At 36.5% G+C, this 19,906-nt stretch overlaps 1 protein-coding gene across 1 annotated transcript; it reads left to right on the top strand.

Moving 5' to 3' along the window:
* The first annotated feature begins 246 nt into the window (after window positions 1–246).
* Window positions 247–13,227, top strand: LOC109801435 (Polynucleotidyl transferase, ribonuclease H fold protein with HRDC domain-containing protein). Its single transcript, XM_020362501.3, has 15 exons — window positions 247–1,172; window positions 2,107–2,262; window positions 3,092–3,250; window positions 3,329–3,412; window positions 3,774–3,853; window positions 4,002–4,052; window positions 5,595–5,712; window positions 9,500–9,582; window positions 9,772–9,817; window positions 10,623–10,710; window positions 10,804–10,973; window positions 11,683–11,748; window positions 11,844–11,981; window positions 12,062–12,160; window positions 12,311–13,227. Exons 1-15 carry the CDS (start codon window positions 504–506, stop codon window positions 12,956–12,958), a joined length of 2,655 nt encoding a protein of 884 aa, XP_020218090.1. The 5' UTR covers window positions 247–503; the 3' UTR covers window positions 12,959–13,227.
* Window positions 13,228–19,906: the final 6,679 nt, after the last annotated feature.

The raw sequence follows: 19,906 nt of genomic DNA, 5'->3' as shown, positions 1-19,906 counted from the left end.
ACTAAATTAAGCAAAATTAATTTTCATTTTCATTTTTTATTGAGTTGGCTGAGGCAAGGCAGGCCACAGCGGCCTAACAGACCGGATCACTTAACCCGACACATCAAATTATTATTATTTTTTTTTTCGGGATTGGAGGGTTGGCCCGCGGTTTTGCTACGACCCTCTGCAGTTTTGCTATGGTAACTAATTATTCATTTACTTGCCTTTTTAAGCATCTCTGTTCATATGTGTGAGTAATTAAAATCATTCAAATATCAAAACCTGCATGATCCAATTTCATCACTCTTTCACCGCCCCACTTGCACTCTCACACCAATAAAGCGTGACATAAACGTATTTAAATACACGCATCTCCGCGTTCTCACTCTTATTTTCCTCACTTCAAAGCAAAACGCAGTGCACAGCAATGGTGGCCACGCTTCTAAAATCCTAAAACCCTAACCCTAAGACGAAAAAGAAAAGAGAAAATCCCCAATCCTCGCGAAACTCGATCGATCCCCATGAACGTGGATCACGACCAGCCTCCGGCCGCGGCGAAGGCCCAGGCGCTGCAGACCCTGACGGCGGGTCCTCTCTCCTCGTCGGTGGCGAAGCTCGCCGCGTCGTCGCGGTGCATCCCTTCCGACAAGGACTTCCACTTCTACCGCAACTTCGAGGAGTTCAAGGTCCCCGTGGAGGAAATCGCGCGCGAGTCGCGGTCGATGCTGGAGGCCATCGGGGCCGCGGCGGTGCACGCGGCGTTCCCCGGCGACGTCGACGACGCTTACGACTGGCTCGTGAACGTGAACGACGACGTTTTGGAGCGGTTCGACGCGTCCGCGGACGAGTTCCGGAGGATTCGGGAGGAGGAGGAGGAGACGGGGCGTCCGGGGAAGGATTCAATGGAGGAGGACGGGTTTCAATTGGTTTCCGGGAGGAAGAAGAAGGGAGGGAGAGGGAATGTGGCTTCGGCGGCGGCGGGTTCCGAGGCGGGTTTGGTTGCGCTGGGAGTAACGGTGGCGACCAAGGATAAGAAGACGACGGGCCCCAGACCCAAGGTTCCGTTTCATATACCGACGATAAGGAAACCGCAGGAGGAGTATAGTATAATGGTTAATAATGCTAACATGCCGTTTGAGCATGTGTGGTTGCAGAGGAGTGATGATGGGCTGAGATTTGTTCATCCACTGGTTAGTTAGTTACTCAGTTCATTTCCTGGCTTGGGTTTTGTTTGTTTGGTTTGATATTGTATAGCTTGATATTTTTTCTGTTCTGTTTTCTTAGTTTGGACTTGAATTGTGAGTTGATGCATCCCTGCAATGTTTAAGACATCATATAGGGTGTAAGCCTTGTTTAGTGATTAGCAGTGTGTTATTAGAATGGGGTTGAATCTGTTGTTGTTTTCCCTTTTTTGTAACAATTTTGTGTTTAGTGGGAAATGTTTCAACTTGGTCTGGTGATTGCAATTCGCCATAGATTAATGATTGTTTGTTGGCCACTCATAAATCTGCTTACGCTGGAAAGTGCTACTTTTCACAGATAGGTAGGCTTTTTTTATTTTATTTTTTTTATGTATATTTCTTTAATATTACTGGTAAGGTAATTTGTGGATTAGGTAGGAGAGTAAATAAAGTTTATTGGGCAAGTAATAACTTGCTTACTTGTTGATATTACTGTTTTCTCACGGATGTATGTTGTTAATTTATGATGTAATATTTGGTTCTCAACCCATGAAGCAACATGGTTGTATCATAATGTTAGAAAGTTTTGTGCAATCCAACTCTATTGTCTTTACACGGAGAACTATGATAACTTGTAGCAAGCATGCCTCGATAAGAGGTATTTGGTTTATTTCCTGTTATTATGTATCAGGATACAGTCCTGTTGGGAATAGAAAAGCAATTTTTATTAAACAATGGCCTGCCATACTTCGATGCAGGCCACAAATTAAGTATTCTTTTTTCTTACTTAGCAGTCTCCATCTCTCGAGTCGGCGTGCGCACATGTGTGTTTATGGAAAATTTTCGTTATTTTGATTGATTATATTTGTTGTGTTAAGCTGGGATGTTTTTAGGTTGTCATCTTGTCTGTTCACATTAATCTATTTTTAATTTATTATTGCAGGAAAAACTCTCTGTTTTGGATTTTGTTGATACAAATCTGGGGGATGTTGTGCCAGTGAAGCCTCCCTCAATAGAAAGTACCCCTTTCAAGCTTGTGGAAGAAGTCAAAGATTTGAAGGACTTGGCTGCTAAGCTGCGTTCTGTTAATGAATTTGCGGTAAAACATGATCACTATTGATAAGTTTTTTCTTAGAAATTATCTCATGGCCAATTATGTAATTTGGTTCTTGTATATGATATGTGCAACTGCAATGATACATGATAAAAAATCAAACTTCCCTTAGAAAAGTTAAATGTTTATCTTAACTAGTACAAATTCAGGTGGAATTTTTAAGTCGCTCTTTCCAACTTCAGAGAGAATTACTAAAACTACTTTATTTTAGATTATTATTTTTTGTCAAAAAAAATATTTAATCGTTATATCTTTTAAAGTTAAATGTTTTTAAAATTTTAAAAGCATTTTCTCTTTTAAAAAAGGCTCATAATAAGGAGCACAATTAGACAGGACATTAAGCTATATGTAGCCTTTCAAGCTTATTGATGTTTCACACGAGCCTCCATGTTATAACTTGCACTTTTAGAGTTGGTCATTGACAAAAGTAAATTTTTACCATCTCATTTTTCTTGTTTTACTCTTGAGGTGGGAGCTATTCAGGTTAAGGTAGTGATTTGCTTAATCTATAGCATAGAGAATACGATTGCTGCCATTTTGTTTGGATTTATGTTTCTCTTGTGATGATAATCCATATTGATTAGGTGGTTTCTGTGTAGATTGTGAGGATAGTTTTTAGTACATCAGGTTTATTGTTTTAGTACTCAACAGGATACAGTTTTAACATTTTGTTTGCCTTTAGATGCTCTATTTTTTAATGCATTTGACTGTTGGACTAATATTCCCCCTTTCCTATAGTCACCCCCTCCATTTCTTCCATTCATTGCATTCTTTTGACTTTATTTTTGTACTGACTTGAAGTTGAAATATATAGGTTGATTTGGAGCATAATCAATATCGGTCTTTCCAAGGTTTGACTTGCCTGATGCAAATATCAACAAGGACAGAAGATTTTGTTGTTGACACATTTAAACTTCGCATTCATATTGGACCCTATCTACGGGAAGTCTTCAAGGACCCTGCCAAGAGAAAGGTTAGTTGAATGTAATTGGTTTTTCTCTTAATTAAACATATTTGTCTCTTTCTGTTGACACTATTTATGGTTAACTAGGTCATGCATGGTGCGGATCGAGATATTGTGTGGCTTCAACGAGATTTTGGAATATACATTTGTAATTTGTTTGACACTCACCAGGTTTGTTTAAATGCTCTGGCTATTCAATATTGAAACTATTTCCATTATTTATTTACCAAGGCAACAAAATTGTACTATTAGACATTAGTTATTTAGTTGGTAATAGTTATTATGTTAGAGATTTTCTTTGATTGGTTGAGATACTGGCTCTGCATGTGGAATTTTAGTCTTTAGCTGTTCATGTATTCATAATGTTATTTTTTGTTAAGCAACATGAACAATTGGTGAAACAATGTCTGTGAAGTTCTGCCTTTGATTTTCATTGCCATAATCTGTTGCTTGATCATATGTTAGCAATCTTGTTACAGTATTGTTTTCTTCTTATAGCGTTGGACTAATCTATTTTGATTGCGTTGGTTAGGCTTCAAAGTTGTTAAACTTGGAAAGAAATAGTTTGGAGCATATTCTACATCATTTTTGTGAAGTTACTGCAAACAAAGAGTATGATGTCTTCAGTTTCCTGCTTTTATTTTTGTAATTAACTCCTTGCATTGACTGAGCTCAGATGCTTTTCTATTGCTTCTGGCATGATTTTTCCATTTTTTCCTTACATAAATTCCTGAAGGCTTACAATAACAACTCCTTGCAGATACCAGAATGCAGATTGGAGACTACGCCCACTTCCTGATGAGATGCTAAGGTATGATTTATTTTATTTTCATCTTATCTCATTTGACACTTTCTTGATTCTTCCTTTGTATTTTCCCTTTTGTCTTGTATTCTCTTTGTAGTGTTGGATTTTAAGTGTGCTTGGTTTCTGAAAATATGCTGGAGTGAAGTAATGAGCAACTGTTTGAAAATAAGAAGGGATTTTTTCTGAATGCACTTGAGTCTTTATCACTCAGCAGATTGATTGATTTATAATATGATGGTTAGAAAGATAATACTTCCACTATTTTCAAGAGAATAATTAAAGCATCAGAACATTGTTAGATACATTAAACACGATAAGCATTAACAAAGCTACTTGGAATAGTATTAAACATTAAATGCTTCTTTTAAACACTCCCTCAAGCTAGAGATTAGATGTTTTTCCTATTCCTAACTTGCATATCATTCTTTCAAATTCTTGACTGCACAATCTTTTAGCAAGAATAGCAGCAAGTTGACCTTGTGAAGGTACATATGGAGTACAATTCATACCACCATTGAATTTTTTCCTTGATAAAATGCCTATACACTTTAATGTGTTTCTTGCAATCATGCTGAACAAGAGCTATGCTAATTGCTGACTTATCACATTAGAGCTTCATAGGTCCATCTCATTTAATCTTCGAGTCCTCTATGATAGTTTTCAAGCAAAGCAATCAAATACCTTGTGCCATAGCTTGAAATTCAGATTCCACACTACATCAAGCTACAACATTCTGTTTTCTACTTCTCCAAGTTACTAAGTTTCCTTCCAGAAAGGAGCCATAACCGGTAGTTGATCTCCAAGAAAGGCTTCAATAATTGTATTCTAAGATCTTTTATATAAATTCCCTCTTCCCAGTGTTCCCTTAAGGTATTGCAAAATTTTTTGAGTGGCCTGTTAGTGGACTTCACTTGGGCAGTGCATAAATTGACTAACCAAACTAACAAAAACAATATCTGGCCTTGTGTGAGACAAGAAAATTAATTTTCCAACTAAAAATTGATACACCTCTTTATCCACTGCTGTACTATCATTTGCATTACCCAATTTAAGGTTCGTATAGGTTTACAAGCTGCCATACCTGTCTCTTAAGCAAATATATGACATTTCTGTTGATATATAAAAGTACCTTTCCTGGAGAGCGACACTTCAATTCCCAACAATATTTCAGCCTCCCAAGAGCGTATACTATTTTAATGATTTTCTACTTGATTCTTACCTGTTGTGTTGAAGTTGAAATTACTAACTAGTAATTTACGTTCTTCTCTTTAGTTTTCTATCTGATCTAGTTTTCTCTCCTCAGTCTCTCTCTCTCTCTTTCTCTTTATTCTTCTCCCTTCCCTCTGTAGGATTCTACTTGCAGTAAATAAGGAAATTAAAATGGTCTCAAGCATTGTTGAGACTGTTATGACAAATCTTAATTGTGTTTAGTTTCTTGTTTCCTCTTCGCCCCAAAACATTTTATCTTTGTTTTAGCTTGATAATTACTGGTATACTGCCACAGGCAATTAAATTACCAGAATCCAATTAATTGTTTTATGATGACAGATATGCAAGAGAAGATACACACTATCTGTTGTATATATATGATTTAATGAGGATTAAGTTATTTGCCTTGTCTAAGGAGTCTGACTGTTCCGAATCTTCAGTCGCTCCTCTGGTGGAGGTAACTATCTTCTACACTTTTCTCTGTTTTGGGATGCTATTGCATTAAGTTTATAGATCAGATGAATTTGACTTGGTTGAACATCTTCCTTGCATGCTTTAACCTAGGTTTGAAATATGTTGTCTGATTTAATTAATTTTGTCAGTACTTGTGTTTCTGTCACCTTGAATGAGTTTACTAGGTTTAATAATTTATGGTTGCAGGTTGCTTCAAGTTCTGTGTGGTAATAGTTTATCCGTTCTTCTACGTTTTTCTTTATCTTTACGATATTCTGTGGTATGCATGTTTGAGTCTTTGAGAAAGTTTTTCTCATGGAGAGAATATTTTTATTTTATTTTTTACTTTCAAAAGCAATCTTAGGAAGCTAACAAAAAATCTTTATTTTTCCTTCTAAAAAATATATATATATATATATTTTTTCCTTTTATCCAAGTAAGCTGATAAAAAAGCTTTTTATTTTGCCCTCCTAAAATAAGCTTTATCCAAAACATGGTAGTTGAGTTGAGATACAAATTGAGTATCAGAAAACCTATATCCTGAGTCATGATAACGGCATATTATATGCATAAGAGTTGTGGGGATCAAGTTATTCAAAGAGACTCTTGGTAGAGTTACTCTATTCAATCGAGATGCTCATGGTATACACTGAATTTCAATGATCCAACTATGGAAATATAAGTTAAAAAATTTTAACAATGGAAAATTATTTGATACTTCATTATATAAATTCATAATATATACTAGTGGGAGAGAGGCACTACGTGCCTCTATTATTTAAAATATAAAAAAATAGGTAATTATTGATTAGTTAGGGATATACAAAAGTGGAAAAAGTCTAAATTAAATAAAAAATAGTGGAAGAGAGATAGTGAGAGAGAGTAGTTTGAAAGTTGTTATAAGGACAAAATTTTCCAAAAAAATTATATACACCAAATTAGGCTATTTTCTTTATGTATGTTATAGATTATAGATTCATAAAAGCATATTATTATACATTATTTGAATTTATATAACAATATCAAATAGCTTTCAAACTTTGCAAAAATTTGTAGACTTGATCTATTCAATAACAAACTTTTAATTTAATAATGGGGGTAGAAAACCAAAGAAAACTTGCGAAGATTGCAAAGTTTGTGGATTGTAAGAGGATCACTATTAAACTCATGAAATTGACAGATCATTGATTCTATTTGATATTAGTGTAGGCTTGGGTCGATTTTGATACGATTCGAAAAAGAAAGAAAATGAAATCATTGGCTTTTTGGGTCAGGTCGGTATGACTTGTCCATAACATAAAGAAAATTGCAGCTAGCTAACACAAACGACTGGGGTTCCCAAAGGCAAAACAGCTCTGCAAAATCTCTCCCAATTCTTTTCTAAACACTGCCACCCATTGTTGGTGTTTCCATCGTCATCACCAATGTTGTTGTCAACTCCAATGTTGTCGTCAACAAACACGTCTTCTCTTTTGGGTTCCGTTGTTTACGTGAAATTGCTTCTTGTCCCCTCCTTTCTTTTTGCTACTTCTTCTAAACAATGAGGGATATTCTCCCCTTTCTTTTTTTTACTTTACCTTCCAATAGCTTGGCAAATTTTTCCTTAATATCACCTGAAACACTTGTACAAGCATTCACATTTGCAAATTTTGTTTTTTTACTTTACCTTCCAATAGCTTGGCAAATTTTTCCTTAATATCACCTGAAACACTTGTACAAGCATTCACATTTGCAAATTTTGTTGAATCGCAACATCCATATATTTGCAAACTTTATTGATTGTCTTTTGTTTGATAACTTTAGATGTCCTCTCCTTTCTTTTTGCTACTTCTTCTAAACAATCAAGGCTATTCTCCTCTTTCTTTTTCACTTTACTTTCCAATAGCTTGACAAATATTCACTTAATATTACCCAAAACACTTGTACAAGCACTCACATTTGGCTTTGTTCCAGCAAGATGATGTTTCATCCTTGTAATTTCACCCCAAAAAGCATGAACAGAGCTTATATTTCACTTGATTTGGGGTGACACTTTCGCTGTATTGCCATGTAATATCAGCCACCTTTTCTTCTTGACTCATTCTTCAATAAAGTACAGTCAGCCAGCAGAAACAGGGACCGCCTAGATACACACAACAAATAGAGAACACCAACTGGCAGCACAGTGTCCACCAGCCAGCAGCACAAAAAACAGGGGACCAGCACAAAACAGCAGCTCAAAAACCACCAACCAGTAGCAAGTAAACCACAAACCAGCAGCATGAACAGGGAGCCACTCCATAAGTTGTAGGCACAAACAGATAAAAGTAAATACGTAAGGAGACAAGTAAAAGGGTGTTTCAGATGAGGGGACAGGCAAGGTCTCATTAGGTGGGGGGAATATCGGCCTATTCCCTCCCATTTTACATGACTTTTTGGAAAAAGAAACATTTTTAGGGTTTTAAAAATCAGGTTGTGCATACCTGACCCGCTTTGGACGCTACCTGTTTCAAACTAGAACCATGTGATTCAGATACAGACCATGATTGATGCAATCTTCGCACGATTTGATGTGCAATTCAACCAAGGTTATCAGTAAGGTTATACGAAGGAAGGCGGCAAGGACCTTTAAGTGCCATATTGCCATGGCGGATGCCATGGCGGTCTATGGCAGACATCATGGCGGACAAAAAAAAATAAATAAAAATATATATATATATATAATATGATGCAAAAACAGAAAAATAGCAAACACATATTCAAACCAACAATATAACAATCTAAAATTCATGGCATTCATAATCTAGTGAGTCATCATAAAGAAACATAAATTCCTAATCAACAAAAGGATTAAATGGCAGCGGCGATGGTAGAACTCAAAGGAGGAGGCGTGTAGAGGGAGAATCTGTCATGCGTGGAGGAAGAACCAGGAGGAAGAAAGTCTCGTCGGAGGTAACGGTGCCGCGCTCGGAGGTGACAGTGGCGCGCACAGAGGTGATGGTGTCTCGCGCGGAGGCTAGGGTGGCGCGACAGTGGTGCACGCGGAGGGGGAGAAGAAAGTCACATCGTACGTGATGGTGGCGGCTGCGTCGGAGGCGACGGTGGCAATGGGGTCTTGTTGGAGCAGCCGTGGGTTGCATGGGAGAGAGGCTAATATGTATTAGGGTTTCTGCAACCCTATTTTATGTGTTGGGTGCCCAACCTGGGAAAGAAACTTGGGCCCAAACCAGAAAAGAAAAAAAAATGGCCCAAATTGAAAAAAACAAAAAAAAGGCCCAAAACGACGCCATGTCTGCCATTCACGCCATGGACCGCCATGCCTAAACTGCCATAACGGCCGCCATCTTCAAAATGGTGGATCCCCGCCATACACAGCCCAAACAGCCATAACGGAATGTGGCTGCCGCCGCCATACTGTTATGGCGCCGCCATACCGTTATGGCGCCGCCATAACGGCTATTTAACAACACTGAATTCAACCACAAAAGATGTTCATCATGATTCGCATCGTTTGCCCACTTGATTATATTGATATCAAACTAACTAGACTACCTATCAATCATTACCACCAACCACAGGGTGTTCTCTTGACTACCTAGATTGCTTTTTGTCAAATATTTGAGCTTTTCTGCATTACAATCATGCAGTGGTTGATTAGACCTGTTTGACCCTTCCTTGCTATACAGATAATGTTTTATGGACTATAATTATTCTAAATCTTTAATCAAATTAAGATACATGGCTGCATGGTTATCTCAATGAACTCTTTTTTTTTTTTGGCTTTTGACTGGAGTTTCCCATAAACAAAACAGGTCTACAAGCGCAGTTATGATGTCTGCATGCAACTTTATGAGAAAGAACTTCTGACAGAGAGCTCCTATCTTCATATATATGGGTTTGTTACATTCACAATAGTTGTTCTTTCATTAATTGTGTTCCATACAAGTAGCAATTGTTTCTCTAGCCTTTTGAACATCTTGATTGTTTTTTCTGATTCTTCTATAAAGGCAGTATGTTTTAACTTCTGTATTGCATGTAATGCATGCCAAGTGTAAAGCAAAGCTTAATTGCTGTTTCTGTATAGGTTGCAAGCTGCCGGTTTCAATGCTCAACAGCTTGCCATTGTTTCTGTAAGTTATTATTATTATTATTATTATTATTATTATTATTATTTGTGCACAGGTCTTGAATTACTTGCTTACATCGGGAATAAAAGCTTGCCGCCTTTATCTAACACCATTTTTGTAGTGAATATGAAAAATGTTTTTTTGCAGATCGACAAAGCAATCTTTTGAAAAAAATTATGGTACATGATTTTTTTGAAGTATTGTGGTCAATTCTGTCTTAATCTAGAAACTATGATTTTCTCATGAATCTCAATTTGGCACAAACATGGTGAACTGATTCCCCTGGATTTTTATAGAGTAATTTTTTTTATTAGAAAGTTTGGTTTGCTCTTCCAGCATCACTCTGATCACTTCCATTGTCAAAATCTCAATTTAGCTATTGCTTCCGGTTTTTACCACCTTCATTAGTCTCATTATCACCTTTTCTCCAGTTAATATAACAATAATACTGCAGTTTCTAACTCCGTGTTACCATGTCAATAACCACTAGGCACTTCTAGAATAGTTATCTCACTGTTTCATGCTGGTTTTTATCATGAAACCATTTTTTGGACACCAAGAAATTCTAATAGCCTTCGAAGCTTAATTCTTGTACGAGTCTTTTACCTTTTGCTGAAACAATCTAAACAAGCTTCCAGTGCCAAAAGGAATTGATACAATGTCAGGATTGTGTTGAAAGAATGTCTAAACTTCTAAAGTAACAGAATGTGGCATGCTATATAATATATATTGCATTCATTTTGGATTTCATTGTTCGTTATTCTTAACTTCTATTGTAATTTATACACCCTGTTTTCCTGGTTTGCAGGGGCTGTGTGAATGGAGGGACATTGTTGCCCGAGCAGAGGATGAGAGTACGGGATATGTATTGCCAAACAAATCTGTTCTTGAAATTGGTACGCAACTTGGGCAAATTCAGTGCAACTTTTTCTTAATGTTAGAAATCTAGCTGGATGTTCATAACTTAATTTGTATTACTTATTTAAAAGCTAAGCAGATGCCTCTTACTACAAGCAAGCTACGGCGATTGGTGAAGTCAAAACACCCTTATGTTGAACACAATCTTGATGCTGTTGTCAACATCATTAGGCATTCTATTCAGAATGCTGCTGCATTTGAGGAAGCAGCTCAACAATTGAAAGAAGCTCAAGCTGCCACTGTAAGTAATATCCTTACAATTACCATATGAATGTCTGAGCAGAGGTTAGTCTCTGTTTTATATCTGTACTTCAATTTCCACATAATTTGTCACCTATGGTTTTGTATGATGATGAATTGATTGTAAATGAAAACACCACATTATTAATGTAGGGGCTTTCTGTGTTATTTGTGCAACTTAAACAGTTATTTAAAGATTGTGCTATTAAGTATAAAGAATTAGCACTAATTTATATTTGCAATCTTAGTTAATAAGTTGTCGCGTGTTGTAAGTAATACATGTCCAACCCAGTAATATTACGATTCATTAGAGCCATAATACTTGTAAAACCTTATATTTAACATTAGCATGTGATAGATGTGTATCAGATATATTATGTTCCAACACTTTTTATATTAAAAAAATATCTAGTTTGGTGCAGCTAGTCCAAGCCCAGCCCAATGTTAGATAACTGTTGTAATGAGACTCCCGAAACATGTGCTACCCTAATTTTTCTAACAGGGATCCTCAATATATAACTTAACTTTTAGCTTGTTACAAAGAAACACAATGACTGTAACCTCATGGTTTTAATATTGTTTCATGAAATTATTTTTTTTTTCCACAAATGTTAAAGAGAATATAATTATTGTAACTCTTAATATATTTTAATTTACTTTAATTTCTGATTTTTGTTTGTTGATTAAATTGTATGATGATCACCATACAGGCATCAGATGTAGTACCCGTTACAGAGGGAACTGAAGATCCTCAATCCCATACACAAAATTTGAAGGTTTGAAATGCACTTAAATGGAGTTTTGAAATTGAAAATACTGGCTATAAGATTATCCTAGAGAACTCACCACTTGTTCTTTTCACCTTAAACAGGAATCTTCTCAGCATCAAGATACGAACGTGCAAATAAAAATCAAGTCCAATAGTCTTACATATGAGCCCCCCAGAGTCAGTCTCTCTATTTCAGAGAAGAATAGGGTTGCAAATGTTGCTGCACTTTCTACAGAAAAGGTTGCAAAAATTACTGTTTCAGTATTAGTTAAATGTTTTAGCCTCCTGATGAGCATGGATCTAACTTATATTGTTGATAGGGAAATGGAGCAACTGTTCAGATGCTAAAAAAGCCTACTGGTGCTTTTGGAGCACTACTAGGGAATTCAGCTTCAAAGAGGAAGCTTGGTCCTGATAAGGTATGTTTTTCGTCCTACATGTCAATTTATACACATGATGAAAACATGTAGGTTGCTGTATTTTTAGCTGTCTTTTCCTTTTGTCTGTTTTCTCAGCTGTATTTGTCTCTCTACTTATTTCCATACTGCTTTTTTGGGATTTCTTCTTAGGGCAAGGAAGAGATCAAGCTAGAACAGATTAGGTCTTCAGTCAGTCTTCCTTTCCATTCATTTTTGGGTAGCAGTGAGAAATCAGAGCCTACAGTAGGAACTCTTAGTGTAGCATCTAAAGTGTCAGAGCCACAGAAACCTGTTCCTGATATAGTTCCGCCCCCCCCTCTAGACGAGATTATAATGCTAGAATCTGATATGGGTGCAGAGGATATGGAGCAAAATAACCTAGAGAACTCCAATGAGCACAGGGAGAAAAATTCTGTGGTGTCCACTTCAGGAAAAGAGGATGAAGATGAGCCAGTGTCTCTCTCGGAGTTGTCTTCAAATTTTCAAAAATGCTTTCATTCAAATGATCAAACTAATAAAACCAGACAGCTGAAGAAAACTGAAGAACCCAGTGGCTTAGTGCAGCTGAAGCCATTTGATTATGAAGCTGCAAGGAAACATGTCAAGTTTGGAGAAGATACAAAGCATGCATCTTCCCAGGGTAGTTATGGCCATATGGAGACAGATGACACAGGTAGCAAGAAGCAACGCTCGACAGTGGGTCAGGAACAAGCTAGTGATTTGACTAAACAATTACAACAAGGTAAAAGACGTCAGGCATTTCCTGCTTCTGGGAATCGTAGTGCAACATTTCGCTGAGACTGTACAAAATAAATGACAAAGCCAGATATTCAATTTAGAATAGTGTTAAATCCAAGTTGAGCAAGATTATAGTTTTATGGTTTTTTAAGTTTACATCTCGTTTGAGCAGCTAAAGTTTTTTTTCGCCTGATCAGCTGATAACTTGTATGAAAGGTGGAAATATTCGAGTGACCAAAAAAATCTGTAGGCATTGACTTGTATTCTTGTAATGTATTGTATTGGTTCGAGAATTCCAAAGCCAAAGTTAATTATTTTCTGCATTAGAATGTGGACTTCTTTTTATGGCTTTAAATCTAGAATTTAGTTTTGATCAGCAACTTGAGTATCTTACCTTTCTTTAATCGTGTTAATTTGCTAGTAAACAGTTAAATACAGGCTTAAGTATTTTTGTTCTATGTAAGATATGAAAATTTTGATTTTAGTTGTAAATTGTTTTTATTTTTCTAGAATTTCAAAATATTACTTAGTTTCTACTTTCTATAACGTGATCAATATTAGTGACTATTTTTTTTACAGAAGATTGTTAATATCATGTTGATATATAAAAGTTTTTTATTTATTTATTTATAATTTTTTAAAATACGTGTTATTTATTTATGATAAAGATTAAAAATAATGACTTTAGATGTTAGATAAGTGAAATTAAAAAAATATATTTTATGAAAATTAGGATCAATGTGTTTATTTAATAAAGTTAAAAATAGTATTTATAAATTTGTGAGGAAAAAAAATATAAAAAAATTATACCATCAAAATTAAATTTGATTGACAAATATCTAAGTCTTGAATATAATAATAGTTCTAATTGAAGTTAAATATTTGATGAGATACTAAAGTGTGTGCATACTGATTTAATTTAACTGAAATTTTGATTTAGAATTTTATATAACATTGTTTGTTGTTGATGTAGTCTTGAAAAAAGACATTTGATAGGTTTTAAATAATAATTTTACAAAATAGTGAATTAAAAAAATATGCACAATTAATGTAATAATAATGGGTATGTTTATTTGAACTTTTTCCCCTCCTAAAAATGTTTATTTTTAATAATATAAGTATTTTTTTGTGTTTGTCTAAATTTATTTTTTTTAAAATAAGTTTATTATTTTTTTTAAGAAGTAATTCTTATCTATTTCTTAAAAGATTGTGTTTTTTAAAATTCTTTATTTAAAAATACTTATCTTTAAGTTTAAATAGTGATGAAATCTACCAAAGAATGGACATTAGAGAAAAGGCCTCAAAAGTGTGAAATATGAGTGAATTTTGAGTGTAAACACTTAGAGAGAGGTGAGGTTCAATTGATTTCTATTATCTGCACTAACCTTTTTTTACAAGTATGTATTCCTCATCTTATTATGGAAGTGAGAGAGGTTATTGGAAATATGAAAGAGAGTGGAAATTGAAAAGATATGAAAGAAGGTGTTATAAAGGAGATAGAAAGGGAGAAAATAATAGAGAGGATAAAATTGAGGGAGTGAAGCTCAAAATACCACATTTCAAATGGAGAAATGATCCTAAGGCATACTTGGAGTAAGAAATGCGTGTTGATCAAATTTTCTCATGTTAAAAACACTCTGAAGGTAAAATGTTGAAACTTACAATTCTTGAATTTATTGATTATGCTCTTGTTTAGTGGGATCAAATGTAGAAAGGAAGAGTAGATAAGGGGAACCATTGATGGATAGTCGTGATGAGATGAAAAGAATCATGAGGAGATGAAATACCCCATCTTATTCTAGTAAAGAGAAACAAAACAAGTTGTAGTGTCTTCCTCAAGAATAAAAGGTTATTATGCACCAAATCAACAAAGTGGAAAGAAAATTTGAAATGAAGCATTCCTACAGAAAGGCTTATCACTATGATTCTTCTAGTGATAAGGACAAATTCAAGAAGGAGGGATCTTCCTCAAGTAAGCAACAATGTTCAAAGTCTCCAAGTTGAAGTTAGACATGAAACACATAGAGGGGGGTTGAATATGTGTGTATGAGTACGAAGGAATTTTATAATCTTTTTCACAAGAGTAATGTTCTTCGTCCAATGCACTTTTAAATACCAGATGGTTATGCAAAATTTACTTAACACAAGGTCACTGCGTCTGAACGATTTATTGACTGCTGAAACAAAATGCTTCATATAACAATAATGATTAAGGTTCTTGCATTTTTCTTTTCAAGATAGTTTCATTTAAAGATAGGCAGTAGATAAAACTTTTCAGTGTAATATATTTGCTAACCAAAATTTGCTTCTTCGTCTAAAAAATAGTTATAATGAAGAATAGACACTAGACGAAGTATTCAACATGATTTATCAATTAGGAAGAGTTTGTGTCTGAAATATGAATAAAACAATGCAAACAGTTTTATACTGGTTCACTCAATTGAGCTACGTCCATTCTCTTTCAACTGAAGGGTTCCACTAAATATGCAATTAAGTACAAGTATTATTGACCACTTCTGGCCCGTTGAATTCACTCATCAATGCTAGTATCTTCTTATCAGCCTTTTCAAGCTAGTGTTGAGTACTATGGACCACCCAGGTCAGAACCACTCCTGGTCCAAGTATTCTCGACCTCTCCAGGCCTTGAGTATTCTAGACCATCCCGGTCACGGCCACTCCTAGTCACGAGTATTCTCAACCACTCCTGGTTGGCTAGCTTCACTCACCAGCACTAGTATTCTTAAATCACTTCTGGTTCCCAAAGTATTCTCGACCACTTCTGGCCTGCCAGCTTCACTCACCAGCGCTAGTATTCTTTTATCAGTCACTTCTGGCTAGCAGTGAGTATTCTCGACCACCTCCTGGCCCTCCAGCTTCACTCACCAGCGCTAGTATATTCTTACCAGCCACTTCTGGCTAGCATTGAGTATTCTTTGACAAGCCCCTTCGGGCTTTACAAGTATTCTTTTCCTAACCTCTTCAGGCTTTACATATTATGCATATATTGTAATGAATTATCTACATGATGTCTATTTTAACTAAAGCAATAAATAAAGAAAGAGAGAAGTTGGAAACAATGAGTTTATTTTACTTAAAATGCTCTGAAAGGAGTTAAGGGGGAAGAGAGAATCTAGTGTGTGTCCATACAAGAGTAAATTAATGCTTAAATAGGGCTCAAGGGTGTAGAACGACCGTTCTCCCTCTGGAACAACCATTCTCAGCCCAATTTTTACACTGAAATTTTGATTTGGCTCTCGGTTGTTTGGCCCTTGGAATGCCTTATGGAGGCTTTCTACTCCATCTTGTCATGTCTTGGAGTCTTCAAGCTCCTTCAAGGGTTACTTTTCTCGCTTTAGAAGCTTTACATCTTCATATTCTCAACCTGGACAGAAACGAGAGTCTACAACTATCCCTTTTTACTTGTCCTTCAAATAGAAATTTCTATTTTGGAGGCAAGTAAAGATGCACATATGTATCTGTAATTCTCTAAAGGTTGAGTATTTTGCACAACCATCTCCAAGATGGGTGTAGGTATTGTTGCTCGGCAAGATCTGCTGATGTCCTGCAGCTTGAGCAAATTGAGTTCTTCTTTATCGAGCTTCTCCAAGCTCACTAGGGATGCTGAGTATTTCTATGCGGCATGTCTAGGCCTACTGGTGGTTTAAGTATTCCTTTCTAAGCCACTCTTGGCTTGTGAGTATTCTTTTCTAAGTCACTCTTGGCTTGTGAGTATTTCTTTCTAAGCCACTCCTAACTTGTGATTATTTCTTTCTATGCCACTCCTGGTTTGTGAGTGCTTCTTTCTAAGCCATTCTTGGCTTGTGAGTATTCTTTCTAAGCCACTCCTAGCCCGTGAAAGGTTTCCTTAACTTGAATTGCCTCTACTCTTAGGTGAAGATTGTCTTATGAAGACATAAACATCTTGTTTGAAGTGCCCTTGTGCTGATAGGCGGGAAATCATCCTCTTAGTAGGGTGATCGTAACTGTGTTGTGTCGCTTCTCCAGTGAGGAATTGGAGATAATGGTTGGTGATGTCTTGGCGAGCTTTGATATTGGCTTGCTATTTGGTGGGAGTGCTAAGAAGCAATAAGGAAAACAATTCCTGTTGATGTGAAGAGGGGATACTTCTGATGCCTTGGGTTTTGACTATTTTGCCTATGTCTTAGGAAATTATCCATTGGGGATTGTACAGTTATGAGTTCGAGTATTCTTTTGCTAAAGCCTCTCTAGGCTTGATCCTTTCCATTAGGGGGTATTTTCAGCTGAAGTATTGTTTAACTGAAGCCTCTCTAGGCTTGGTAAGCGCATTTGGGGAAGAGGCTACTTCTTAGCCAAATTTTTCTTATGTGAATCTTGGTTACCTGATTGTCAATCTGATTTGACTGGGTATCTTTGCCTATGTCAAGTTACTCAGTTATCATTCTGACTTGACTAGGTATGAGCAACTTTGCCCTTTATTCGAATCTCATATATCCGATAGCTCATATGGCCGTTAATTTTTACTTGGCTCTACCGCTAAGATAATGGCCATCAGTGTTGTGTGGGGATACTTTGGATGCCCCCTAGTGTTTTAATTGTTTGCCTTTGATAGGCTAGTCCAACTGAGACTGTGTAGTTTGAAGTACGAGTATTCTTTCCCTGAAGCCTCTCCAGGCTTGGTCTGTCCCATTATGGGAAATCTATAGCTGAGTATTCTTTGACCGAAGCCTTTTCAGGCTTGATCTATACAATCAGGTACACAAGGGATTTTAACTAAGTATTGTTTACCAAAACCTCTTCAGGCTTAATTTGAGCTCTGCTAGGGATGTTGGTGAACTGACCCACTTCACCTATTTGCATTGGATCTAACCATCCAGTAGCCTTCTTAGTTGTTCTGAGTTGAATACATCACTTGGGGAAGACTTGGGGAGGATGTGGCAAGCTTTGCCCCTTGTTTGGATCTTTGATATCTGGTAGCTAGAGCGGCTACTAGTCTAACATTGACTTTGTAGTTTTCGCTGGTGAGTTTCTGAATTTTCATTTTCTTAGCTTCGACTTTTTCAACATGAATGAAGCATAGCCTTTTTCTTGCTATTTTTTTCCTTTTTATTTCAACTTTTAAGATACTTGAAGCTAGCTTTTGGCTTTTTCTATTTTTTTTGGCTTTTATTTGTAGTCGCTAATGGTGAAGAGATTCCTTCTCCAAGATGATGGTGCTTGTTGGAGCATTATTGATGAATATTATTTTGGAGCCATTCTTGGCTTTGATGTTTTGTGAGCCATCCCTGGCTTTAACATTCTTTTGAATGATCCTTTATTCAGCTAAATACAAAACCTCCTAGGTTTAAAGCTTGACCCATGGCACTATGACACCTCTCTTTAGGAAAGCAAATGCTTGAGATTCATTTACCTTTCATTTGGTCTCTTGACCCTTTAGCTGGGTGGCCTTTTCTTGTCTCATGCTAACTGTAAGCTTTCTTATTCCTCCTTGGCTGGTTCTGCTCTGTCTTACGGCTAACATGCCTTTCTTTGCTTATTGATTTTCTGCATATTCTTAGGGATCCACTTTTAGGGAGTGCTCTTATTGGGTTAGGCTTCTAACGCCTTTTTGCTAATACTATTTCGACTCCTATGGCCTTGCTTGGCTATTGAGCTTTTTGTCGTTTGTGGGTGCTTTGGCCCAAAAGCTCCCTGTGATCTGTAGCAAGTATATACAAGCAAATAATTAAGAGATGCAAAAGAATGCAAAGAATACTATTTCGACTCCTATGGCCTTTCTTCCCTTTTTTTTTTCTCTTTTTTGTTGTTATTTTATTTTTATATATTTTTTGTGTGGTAAACTATACCCTTTTGTGCACACTTGTGCCATATGCATGTAATGCATTAATTCTTTTATGCTAAGCTTAAAATCGAAGATTAATTTTTTACTTTCAAGAAATTGATCTATGTGCATTAATCATCGGTGAGGTTTTCTAGCCTTAGTCGTGCCAGATCCACTTTCACCGAGTGTTCCTCCTTGAATCTAAAGTGATGGACTCCTTCCACCAAGTGGATGAACAAACGTCAATGGTGAAGAGGAGCTCCTTGCCAAGGCCAAGATGGTGACCTTAGAGGGTGGAAGTTCCTTCAAGGGTGAGGCTAAGTGATGGTGGGCGTGAAAGGTGGAGTCTTGGGCGAATAGGAGAAAGGTTGGGAAGATGGTGTTTTGGGTGTTCTAGGTGGCTCTCTTCACTAAGTGGAGGTGAAGGCCATTCAAGGTATCCCTAAACTCACTCTAAGGAGGAGATAAGAGAGGTAGGCCGAATTGACCTAGTGACTAAGGAGAGGATTTGAGGCAAAAATGCTCACTCAAATTCATATATTCCAAAGTATTTACATGATGCATAGCCTAGGGTATTTATAGGAGTGGGAGGCATCTAGGGTTTCATTTGGAGAGTGCATGGACGAAATTCACAATCCAAATGCACACCAAATGAAATGCAAATGAACCCTAGATGCAACTTGGTGGCCAAAGATGGAATCTTTGGGATTAGTTAGGCTACATCTAGGTGCATGATAAGACCATGCAACCTTTGCCCTCCACTTGGGCCTAAGCCTTTCTAACACCAAAAATAGGTCCAAGAGCCACAAAAAAATATGTCTAGGTTTTGTTCCCACCCTAATCAAATACCTTAGCCCAAAAAATAAAAACCTATGATCTAAAGCACCCCATAATACAAGGGTAAAATGGAAAATATAAAAGAAAATAAATCCTATGACTAAAATACCCCAAAATACAAGGGTAAAATTGAAAATACAAGTAAAATAGATCCTATGTCTAAGATACCCCAAAATACAAGGGTAAAATAGGAAATTAAAGACAAGGGCAAAATAGGCATAAAAATAAATGCTATAAAAACGTAGGAGCTAAGGCCCAAAAGTAGGCTTACTCCTCCTATGGTTTTTCAACACTAACCCATTCCTCTTGCCTCTTTCAATATATCACCTCTTGGTCTTCTTGGCCTTAGTGTGATTCCATCATAAAGTTTG

This window comes from Cajanus cajan, chromosome 1 (genome assembly GCF_000230855.2).
Source record: "Cajanus cajan strain Asha chromosome 1, NIPB_CcT2T_4, whole genome shotgun sequence".
Lineage (NCBI taxonomy): Eukaryota > Viridiplantae > Streptophyta > Magnoliopsida > Fabales > Fabaceae > Cajanus > Cajanus cajan.
Note: the sequence above shows the minus strand (reverse complement) of the source record. Positions and strands in the feature narration are given on the sequence as shown.

Excerpts from the sequence above, each read along its gene's own strand:
- LOC109801435 (XM_020362501.3), top strand. The coding sequence starts at position 504 with ATGAACGTGGATCACGACCAGCCTCCGGCCGCGGCGAAGGCCCAGGCG. Across the intron at positions 10,711-10,803 it reads CAAATCTGTTCTTGAAATTG|CTAAGCAGATGCCTCTTACT; the intron begins GTACGCAACTTG and ends CTTATTTAAAAG. Across the intron at positions 11,982-12,061 it reads CTGCACTTTCTACAGAAAAG|GGAAATGGAGCAACTGTTCA; the intron begins GTTGCAAAAATT and ends TATTGTTGATAG.